At 40.4% G+C, this 11,573-nt stretch overlaps 1 protein-coding gene across 2 annotated transcripts in view; it reads right to left on the reverse strand.

Moving 5' to 3' along the window:
* Positions 1–9,376, reverse strand: part of LOC119883167 (SPHK1 interactor, AKAP domain containing) — a 30,928-nt gene extending 21,552 nt beyond the window's left edge. For both annotated transcript variants that reach the window (XM_038693717.1, XM_038693716.1), the window contains exons 1-3: positions 8,883–9,376; positions 6,625–6,727; positions 5,258–5,368 (exon numbers count right to left, since the gene is read on the reverse strand). In XM_038693717.1, the coding sequence (XP_038549645.1) occupies positions 5,258–5,368; positions 6,625–6,727; positions 8,883–8,917 (249 nt within the window). In that variant the 5' untranslated portion in view covers positions 8,918–9,376. The remainder of the gene's footprint in view (positions 1–5,257; positions 5,369–6,624; positions 6,728–8,882) is intronic.
* Positions 9,377–11,573: the final 2,197 nt, after the last annotated feature.

Below are 11,573 nucleotides of genomic sequence, written 5' to 3' on the forward strand. Positions count from 1 at the left end.
GCCCCAGTTTCATTGTTTGGTAATTAGTGATTAGTTGCAAACTTGTTTGATCAAATGCACCAAATGCTGGATGCACTTGTGACCAGGTGGTTAAGACGCATACCATAAAAATCCAATGTGTCTCTGGTTCCATTCCAGCTGGGGACCCTTAGCCCATGCCTTACTCCTCCTCACCCCATCCTTTCAAAAAAATTAAATACAAACTGATATTGAAAGGTGTCAAGTTTTAGTTCTTCTTCAAGATCTTTATATCCGTTGATAGTATGCTGACATTGTGCATATATATTCCCATATACATTTCTGTATTTTTTCATAATGTCTAAAGTAAAAGACGAAATAGGAGAGGTTTAGATTTAGAAGAAAAAGAATGTTTTGTCTTCCTGCTTGGATCCTGCTGTAAGTCAGCGCTCCAGCTGCGGCTGATGGCATATTTATTCTGTTCTCCCTCTCTCTGGGCCTGGAAGGGACAGGTCAGGACACAACACACTACCCGAGTGTGAAGTGTTTGAATCTGGTGATGAATGGATTGCTCTCCTCCAGGGACTAGGACTTCAAAGCAGGAAGACAGATACCCAGAAGAATAGACTATGCTTTTTCTGCATTTGAAAAATGTATTCTTATAAAACAAGTTTAATTCTAGACAGAAGGAATATCATACCGTGTATGCAGACTTTTTCTCTAATTTGATTTTCAAAATACAGCACATGCACATTTCTATTGCTAGATTGTTTCTTTTATCTATCCAGAACTGTGTCACCGTGTTTTATCTTAAATTGTATTCTCACATCAGTTAAATATGCAGATAAATAAAAGGAAATACATTTAAGATTAGGCAACTATCTTCCTCACAAATAAAGAAATATAAAAAGGCGCCGTCTTCCTGTTCAAAATGCTCACCCTGTCAAATCTCTCAGTGGTGTGATGAAATTCAGTGTGACTATCACAGCAACATGACACTTCTCTGTGACTTCATGCATTAAAACATGAGTGAGTGATCAAAGGTGACAACATGATGCAGCCAGAGGTGGGTGATGGAGCGAAACGCAGAAAAACCAAAGCTTTTATTTTTTATTTAGCTCACAGTTTTTGGCCTTCTGCGCTCACTCTTTTGGACTATTCCTGTTCCTGAATACGTAAACACTGAATTTTCTACTCTCACACAAACATTTTTTGGAAAAATCAACTGTGTGGACTTATGTGGGTTGATTTGGATATTGAGGTTCATCAAAAATAGATCTACAGTATGCTGTTTTTAACCTTAAATCCCACCAGACTCCATTAAATAGTATAATCGCTTTAGTCCATTAAAGCCAAAAAAAAAAGGCCAAGCCAACTTTCTACTGACTACTGACTGTTTTGTGGCTAATTCTCTCATTCTAATTGGATCAGCATTCATTGTCTCACCCTCTTCTCTTTTACCTTCTTTTTTTTCTGCCTCTCTGTACAGTTCAGGCCAAGACGGGAGAATTTATTTCTCACACAGTGTCATCAATCGTATTCTGCTGTTTGATTGATTGGCCCATGTACAACCACCAGCCAAATGGAGGATTGAGAATCATAGGAGCAATCTGTCACGTCAAAAGTCTGAGGGCGACGCTGCGGGAGGACGGGCCGCATCTGTTCGCACTCACATTAAAATTTCCCTTCTGATTCATAGAAAACAGACACAAGGTAAAGAAAACAAACGACCATTGTCTCGTTTAAACAAAAGCCGTGAAGATGAAGCTGCTTTGTTTTTACACAATGAAGATAAAACTGTCCCCATAATTCCAAACTCAGGTATAAGCTCGTTGAGAAGCGGCCTGCTCTGCAGAGACAATGACAGCACAAATGATGTCTTTGTTTTCGAGTTGGCACAAAATTCATTTCAAGTAAAAAATGATATGGAGGAAAAGAGTTACAGAGCAATGTATACATCTTCTTCACAGGGCTGTATCTAACAATCAGCAGGGAATGTCAGGCTGGTGTACAGACCCTTCGCTCTTCACTAATCTTTAATGAAAGCATACTTTATTGCCAAAACTTGTACAGGTATATACTGGGAGCTGTATCAAATACAACTCCCAGGACAGCTATATACTGTACAGCCCCACGCTGTCCTGTATATATACCCAGTACAGTATATATACAGCTATATACTGGGAGCTGTATCAAATATAAAACCATTCAGAAAAGATCTGATAAAACTCACACACTGTTACGCGCTGTGTACATCTTGTCCTAGATTATACAGCTGGTGTCTGGGGGTTTCAGAAACATTCAATTCAGCATGCGGCTGCTCACACTTACGAAGTGCGATGTGAGTGTGTTAGAACAGTGCTCTTTGCTTAATTGCTGCTATTCCTGTTACCTTGGTAATGGTGATCAAATACTTGAGGCATGTTTCGGGAGGAGAATGGTGGGGAAAAATACTTTGTGTGTTACATTCATTCTGCATATGACGGGCCAGCTACAGTCCATGATGGGGGAATTAAAAGTAAAAATTAACTTTTGGTGACAAACTGCAGGACGGTTTGATTGGCATCCTTTGGATAAGGCTTGAAACCCCTGCTATGGTCATTTGATTTTAATTCATGATGTTGACATCCAATTAAAACATTAACCGTGCTATGAACTGAAAGACCTATAAGAAGTAGCATTAAAACAAGACTAATAGTCTGCTCTGTGAGGCTGTGATTAGTGAGGAGTAGGCTGTGGCTCAAACTGACAGTGCTGAGGTATAATTTCAGAAAACTCAAAGAAATGGCAAAGAGGGAAGCAAACTGCAGGAGATATTCTGCAGCTAAAGGTGAGAAAACTGTTTTTTTTTTACCCCTGAGGAAGTTCAGACTTATTATTAGGCTATCACTGAAGTGGGGGTGACTATGTCATTCCTTTTGAGAAATCACATTTCAGATGGTTTTATAAGACAGAACAGATCATGTATTTCAGGTACTTTCTTTAATGAGGCCCAGCTCCAGGAAAAAAAGTCCTGGGCTTGATACATAGCTGTTTTATTTACAGGGTTGTTGCAGTTTATATACATCCATGCCTGTTGTAAACTTTAAATGATACACTTTAAGGATCAAATGTCTTTTGTCCCTCCAAACTGAAGAATGCCTTTGAGCCACTGATAGATGTAAATCCTAAATGCAATTCATGCTTAACTTGCAATTTCAAATAAACGAGTGATCAAAGGTGACACATCAGAACTGGGTGACAGAAAGGATTAAGCATGTGCGTCCTCTTCAGCTGAAGGCCCCTCTCTTTTTTGCTTTCTCTCTTGATGTCTTTTCTAAAGTAAATAACACTGTCCTTAGTAATCCAAACATGTACTGTGTCCAGAATATCCTCGCTAAACTTAAATTCTACAAAAAAATATTTGTATTGACAACTATCATCTTTTTAAAATTTCTAATGCAATGTCTCATGTTTTTAAAAACCAATTATAGCATGTTACTGTATCTTCAGCGTTGTGTCATTCGCCACTACTCACTGTAACTGTGATACACGACAACATCAAAAGAATGAAAATGTAAAATGATGCTGTAAGCTTATGGAGTTTTGGCAAATTGTGTAGATCGGTGTTCATAAATACAAAAACACCATGATTGAAAACTATATATAGTAAGGTAATGTTCACAGAAACAGGCTTACAGCCAACATCTCAGTAGTTACAATCATGAAATCTGATTACAGGATGAAAAGAGTCTCTCCATGTCAGCTCAAACAACAAGCATAATTTTGTCATAGTGCGTGAAGATTCCAATTTCTGCTAAATCTATCCCAGTGTGCGCCCAACGGTAAGCAAAGAGAGCCTGAAAATGGCTCATTAACAACCACATAATATGTACCAAAAAACAAACAAATGTGTACAGATGTGTGTAGTTTTACTGTTGTCAGCCAAACCCAAAATCAGTGACATTAACTTATGTTCACTTATAAGATCATGTGAAGTTGACTTGACTGGACTGACTCTGTTGTGCTGACAAAGTACAGCAGACCCAGGATTGAAGTCCAGCAAGAGTGTCGTTCTTCTAATCCAAGGAGAGAGTCAAACTAAAACTGAAATCCTTGAGAGTTTGTGTTACAGCAGATAGCGTTTTGTTTTGTTTTTCAGTCACAGAGTGTGATCAAATCAACACAACAGAGATGCAGTTCCTCTACAAAATCATCCCCCTTTAATAAATTGTCTGTGGAGACTAAATTGAGCTTTTAACCATCTTTCAGCAGAATGAAATTGCATAGTTAATAACATCTACTCAAAGAAATTCTTCTGGTGTATTTCAAGCAGCAGAGAAATGATTATGAGAAATTATGTTTCATTTGTAGATGCCAAAATAAATGCAATTTTCCAACTCCTTTACAAGAATGCAACATACAAGTCAAAGCCAAAGCCTTTCATTTCATTCACAGAACTGGCAACAAGATGTCTCTCAGCAAATAACACAAAATTCATCAGCAAAGCCTGACAACACCAGAAGGTAACATTGTTTATGGATTCATTCATGAATAGGTATAGTTTAAGCAAGGCACTTAAAGACCAGTTCTGGTATGAAGACCACTTCATACCAGGCTGAAAACCAGTGACTCACTGTCCTCTTTGGATGAGAAGTTTCACATGTATCACAGCTATTCAGGTATATTTATGCATATCATAAACTGCACCTCTCCCAGTAACTCATTGCACGAGCTGTCTATGCACATGAAGCATGGTTATAAAAGGCTGCACTTCTTTTAGAGCAAATATTATCACAAATCTCAACAAATCTTCAGTTTCTTGGACATCTCACATGTGCAAGGCTAGCTGGGTAATCTGTTTCTAGCACAGTATTCTCACTCATAACAAATCTCTTAACAGGAAACATTGCATAATAATGGAGGGGAATTATAACGCCATTGTTAGATTTAAAAATAAATATTTCTAAGGGAAAGGTAAAAGAAAACAATATCTTACAGTTGCACTACTTAGTAATGCAAGTACATGCCTTGCATTAGCCTAAATTGTCCATTTTCTCAACACACAGGAAATGACACATCAAGCCTGTCTACTAGAACTGTCTACTAAACACCAGCAAGTGAGCACCAGCAACCTGCTGCTGCTGCTGCAAAAAGAAAAAAAATAACATTTCATTCACTCAAACCATTACCTCGCTGTTATTTGAGGCCCACAAACATGACTCCCACAGCTTTGAAAACTCTACTCCAGAGATGACTTCGTCCATCTTTGTTGCCAACGGCTGTGCGCATGTTTCATCATCCACAGCATGCTACTCACCATGGCGCAGCTGCCCTCTGCGTCGTCGTCCAGCAGGCCCAGTCTGCACAGAGCTTTCTCATTCCTAAGCCAGTACTCCGATGAGTCCAGCAGACTGTTGCTGCACAGCACCTGCAGCACACAGATAAACCATGCTCAGGTACAGCGGCACTGAAATCACACCACACAGAGGCACACATGGAGAGTACGACACACACACCGTCTGAGTCGTCACACATTCACTTTCATCTGCCTGCCTCTGTGTTTCCCCCTCTGGTTGTTGGGATCAATTGACCTTTTCTCCAGGAACTTTATAAGTGTCTGCGGCACAGGATCAATAATCTATCAGCTAACCACACACACAGTATACAACACTTATTCTTACTCCCCTGGAGGGAAGTTTTAATGAAGCATTTAGGATGAAAACTACAGTCATAGAGTTGCCTTTGTCAATGACAGACAAGTGTCTTTGTCCTACTGACATACTCATTTGTCATAAACTACTGACTTTGCAGTTTTAATAACCACACAATTACAATGCTAATATGTTTCTAAGGGTGAAATTAAAGATTTCCTTGATGCTTATCACAGAGCAGGGGTTTGACCATAATGGTATATTTACATACAAAATAAAAAAACAAACCTGTAGATAACCCATTAAAATCACATGCTATAAATAAAATCATTCTTATGCAATTACTTTGACATATGACGGATATTACGTGTGTGTTGTTCACTCTCTATTTTTGGTAACAAATCTTGCCCCCTCATGCTTGCACCCCCAGGAATAGGCCATCTGTGCATGGTCCTCGGCCAGGTAAAGGTGACGTAGACTCTCCTAATCTCACTGAGCGTGATCATATCAATGGCTGCTGGCACAGGTCAGCGGAGCACGAGGCCAAATTATAAGAAGGACCTCATCTTGCATGTCTACAGGACACATGAGTGGTAGCCAGTTAAGATCATGAGCGTTAGGCTAATTAGGAACACACACCATACACATTCAGTGAGGGACACACACACACACACTTTAAAAAGGAAATTCAATCTAGCCTCCACCTCGGCCCACTGATCTGTACTATTTCCCCTCCTGTCTCTCTGGTGCTGGGAGATGATAAATCTACTGGGCTGACCCGAGGGCCTGGCTGTTCCTCTTATTGCACAACCCCTGGGTGTCACAGGCACCCCAGAGGAGGAAATGAAAATCTCATCCACAGCTGGAAACACACAAAGAGATACACTGGCGGGGAAACTGATATGATGGACAGGTGCGCAGGCACAAAAAGGGAGAAAAAGAACAGAAAAAGAAGCAGACAGAGGGACACACAGGTAGACAGATGAACACTTCCATCCCAACACAAACACAAAGAGACACAGCTCCATTTTACCTTCTTGCAGGCACTGATGGACGAGGCCACGGTGCTTTCTGTGCTGCCTCCCTCCACCTCGACAGACTCTGAGCCTTCAAACATGGCAGACGACTGGAAGTTACTGCAAGGCAGAAAGGGCACAGAGTTGACTTAGTCAGAGCAACTTCTTGTCAAACACTCAACACCACCCTTTTTAAAAAATGTCTGGGACCAGTATGGGTTATCAGGTTATAACCCATACTGATACTGACAGGTTATATCCTCTCTGTCTGGAGCAGCCCCATTGCCTGTCCATGTGTTCACACTGTACAGCTGTGCTACTCTTCCAATGAATTAACCAGACAGCTAATGTCAGACAGGAGATTAATTTCAATATTCTGAGCTGAATACTTAATTCCTTCACCTAGGTCATTTCCAGGGCAGCATGACAGGGTCAGGGCAGCTTCTGATGCCCCTGTTTGCACTTAAAAAAACATCTCCCATTATTTATTGAAGAGTGTGAAGAGTTGTAGGTGGATGTCGAGACCTTTTTAGCGCAATATAATTTATAAGAAACCACTGTACCACCCATTAGTGAGCTGCAGAAGGCTATCAGTGTTTAAGAGACCATTGCAATGTCTGTATGAGAAGATGTCACACAAATACTGTATGCAGCCATGCATTTTCAAATTCATGGCCACGTTGCCAAATCATGAAATTTGGCAGCAATGGTGACAGAGAGAATTACAGCAGGACAAACAGGGAAACACAGCATGTAACCTTCATCTGGTGCATAAGGCAAAATTATTCAGCAATCTGGTGATGGTAATGTCAACGTGCCTCAACACAACATGGAAAACTCAAAAATCCCAGGAAGGCGTCATTATCCTCCGTGCATGCTTTCGCTAAGATAAGCCAAATCGAAGCTTATCTGGAATGGCATTAATGAGGATCAATTTGGAAAATAAAGAGGCTGGGGATGCATACTTAAATAGGAGCAGCTGTTTTTTCCTGTAATCCACATATTTCAAAGTGAATTAAAAGCATTTGATTTTGGAAGCCCCAAAGGGAACACACACAACTCTGTGTATTTGCAGTTAATGAACATGCCTGATGTAAATAATTGTGTCACTTCACTGCAAATGGCTGGACACACAGAGGAGGGGGAAAAAAGATGATGTAGTGGGGATAAGTGAATATGATGTGCTTTAAATAGGCTATATCTGGGAGGCACACATCAAAACACCCATCTAACACACACACACACACACACACATACACACAGTGGCACTGATTCTGCAGTGAAAATGTTGGATGCATGCAGAAAATTGGAAGTGATCTACACTGTAAAAAAAAATGGAAGTGAAAAGACCACAGGCTGGTGTTCATGCAAATATTGATTGATTTGAGCAGAAAATTGAAGAGCAGCGGGATGGATTTATCATGCACGACCTTATTTTCTAATCTTTGTGCTTAACGACCTTTTCATCACGACACGGTGATGATTGACAGGTTAGTGCGCTCTCGTGCTCCCGGGGCCCCACAATTAATCCCTAAAAAATGTCTGGATTTCAAGGACAGACCCCGGTCCACTGTTGTGATTTATGGTGGAAGCTTGGGTGGTTCTAGGATTTCGCCAACTGGCCAGTTTATTTGGTGCACAAACAGGCAACTTTTGGAGGTAGCCTTCACATTTTATTGCTTTGGAAAGCGTTCAACTGCACAAAAAAAATCTATGTGGTAAGTTTAGTACCTGAAGACTGCAGGAAAGCTTTGATTTTATCTCTAATTCTGACAATTGCCCGGGATGAAAAACAGACAGAGGACTAAAGCTTATTCAAAAACATATTAAGAGTGACAACTGAACAATTAAATTTTAAAATTGCCACGCATTCAGAAACATCTTGTTTACAGCCCAAACACGGACAGTCAACTGTGAAAGCAGCTTTGCTGCAACACTCTGCGTGGATTTTGGTGAGCTTGTTCAACACTAAACACAAACAGACTCACTTTGCACACTTAAAAACAAAATCTCTATGCTCTCATTACATACAACATGAAAGAGATGGCGCATTGGCACCTCACACTCACTTCATCCCTGTGCTTTTGTAAAAAAAAAAAAGAAAAAAAAAAGGGTGCTATATCACCATACTTTAAATACTGAAGGACCAGATGCAACAAAAACACTATAAAGTAGACATAGCCTATAATTGAACTGATAGACATTATGTTTATTTCGTTTGGGAGTAAGCTCATCGACATTCTTTTTCATCCCGGGATAATAAGCAGTCTCTTACCTCGGCGTTTTCAGAAGGCACTTTGCGCCTGCCATTGTGTCAAAAATAGTCAAACTGTCGTCAGTCGGTGTGTTTATTTCCTCTGTGTGGGCAGGGGCACAGGGAGAGGTAGCCTACAGCGGAGCGCCTCGACGCGTAGTCCCCGGGACACTCTCTGGTCCAGATGCTCATCCCCGAACGAGCACTGAAGGAATCCCAGACTGTTTCACCGTGACTGGAGGAGGACTGTGATGAACTGAGCCCACGGTATCAGCAGCGTCTGTCCGCCAAGTGCTGAGTGCACGCGCAGGAGCCCCGTGTGGATCAAACGTACTGAGCACGACGCAGGCAAGGGCATCGATATGGGCAGTGCGCGCGCGTGTGTAAAAACAGAAGTACGCGCACACGTACGTAGTTGTTTACCACTTGCAGTAGCCTATGTGTTTGTTAAGACTGCCTGAAGGCTTAGTAGGCCTACTTGATTGATCACTGAAGGCTGACAATCACGTATGTTATTTTGTAAATGTAGGCTATAGGCTCCAATGGAGAAAGTAGCACTAACAGCACAGGAGACAACAGTAGTGGAATAGGGAATTAAAATACATCTTCATCACAACCGAAACTAATGATTGTTCTTGGATCTATACAGAGGAGAGGAAACAGACCTCTCTCCTGTGTCAGCCCTCTGCATAACTTTGAGCTGCATGTGAATTTCACTTCCCCTGTTGTTCAGACAGGTGCTCTATACCTCTGTTGCAGTAGATTCTGTGGTTGACCTGCCCTCTCCCCACAACAAGCAAACAGATACCAATATCCATGCTAACGTTTCAAGAGCTTATTCTTTCAGCAAAGCAAAGTCAGACCTGCCTGCTCTACTGTATATGTGTGACCGAGCTTTAGGGGATGAACTTTCTCTGAGCAGTCTCCATGGAAATATCAACGTCTTCTGTGCATCTTCTTTGGTATAATTACAGTGAGTGGATTAAAATATTCAGTCCCATCGTCCTGTGGTAACTGTCTGTAGAGTGACAGTGATAGACATTGTAACACACTGGAACACGATCATGTTGTCCACAGAGCTTGGTACTGGATTCTTGAGGTACATACCAATCAGATAATGATATATCAGCCGATATATATTCTATGGTGTCATCGATTCAGTAATTTCTTATTACTTACCAGCTGACATACACACATATATGATATAGCTGTGCTAAGACAAAATAAAAAATTACAAAATGATGCTTTATATGGAATACTTTTTGAATACTTTTATTTTATTTGATCACTTACATCTGCATTTCTGAATCATCTGAATATTTTCTGTGGGTTTGAATGATCACGGGGACGTTAGTCACCTGATCCATTTGTTTTTGAATTGCAATAATTATGTCAGTATACCAATGAAGCAACTAGTTGGTAGTCGTTGGTCGCCAGAATCTTAATGGGAATTAAAGTATTAGTATATATTACAGCATATATCATTTCACTGTCACCCCTCTGAGCTCTGATGTAAAGTGTAAAATGTAAAATATAAAATTGTCTGCTATGTAGCAGAAGGGAGTTAAAAAACTTAATTTCACTCTATAACTTGTTATATTGTGACAATAAACCTACCCACCTACCTATCCCACTAAGAATAAAGTGGTGGGAGAAGAAAATGGTGGATATTAGCAGAAGAAAGTACAGCGAAAGCAGGGGTCCTGATGAGATCTGTGTGTGAGTGTGAGAGAGAGAGAGAAACAGAAATTATGCTTTTGAGTATTTGTACGGTGGCCAAAGTGTACGTCTTCACTCTGCTGAAAGGATCATTTTTGCCAAAGAGAATGTTTGTTTTCAGCGTGCCCCTCCAACTCAAAGTAAATAGATTTTTACATGCTGTTATCAGCTACCACATTATTTCTCTTCTTCTAGATGCCATCTGCATTCATTTAACAACAAGAATTCAACATCAACACCCAATTTCTGTGATTGCAAACTCAGTGTAGTAGTGCAACCCACAGGGAACACATATGCTTACAAAACACCATCCAGGACTCGACTAATAAAATATGAAACATTTAAAGAAACATTATGTAGCAATTTTATCTTAAAATAACAACTTCAAAATCATTTTGATGGTTTTAAGAGGGTGAATGACATTTCTGTCATTACCACTCTGGGTTTGCGGTGTCAGCTACTGCGATATGTAACATTGGATTCCCAGGCAGGACATTTATCACAACAACGGAGTAATGCTTTATGGCAACAACAAAACTTTTCAGCAAACAAGCTATAAGAAGAAGCCAAAAGTATATTATGTACTATGTAGGTTCTTTGGAAGAAGATAGCTCAGTATTCACAGTATGGTTATCATGGCAGTGGCTGCAAAGAGAGCGGGCAACATAACTGGGCTTAGCAGCTTCTGTGGAACGGCAGAGCGAAGAGACAGAAGAGGACGTTAACAGAGGAAGCTAAGACGAGAAAAAGAGTGACCAAGCAAGAGGTTTCCGGATGTTGGCAAGAACTTGAAATAAAAGGCTGCAAGACAGACGCTGGAGCTGGCATTCTTTTTTTTGGCCTAACAAGTAATATTGCTATGTCTTGTGTTGTTGCACTTCTTGATATTTGTCGTCTTGCTAGTTTTTGATCATAAGTAATGTATTCATAACAAATACATGTGTACAACTTATAGCCTGTCCTCCCCAGATAAACAACCAAATAGATCCTTTG

Source organism: Micropterus salmoides, unplaced genomic scaffold, assembly GCF_014851395.1.
Source record: "Micropterus salmoides isolate LMB-PRFRI ecotype aquatic unplaced genomic scaffold, ASM1485139v1 Ms_hic_scaffold_3, whole genome shotgun sequence".
NCBI lineage: Eukaryota > Metazoa > Chordata > Actinopteri > Centrarchiformes > Centrarchidae > Micropterus > Micropterus salmoides.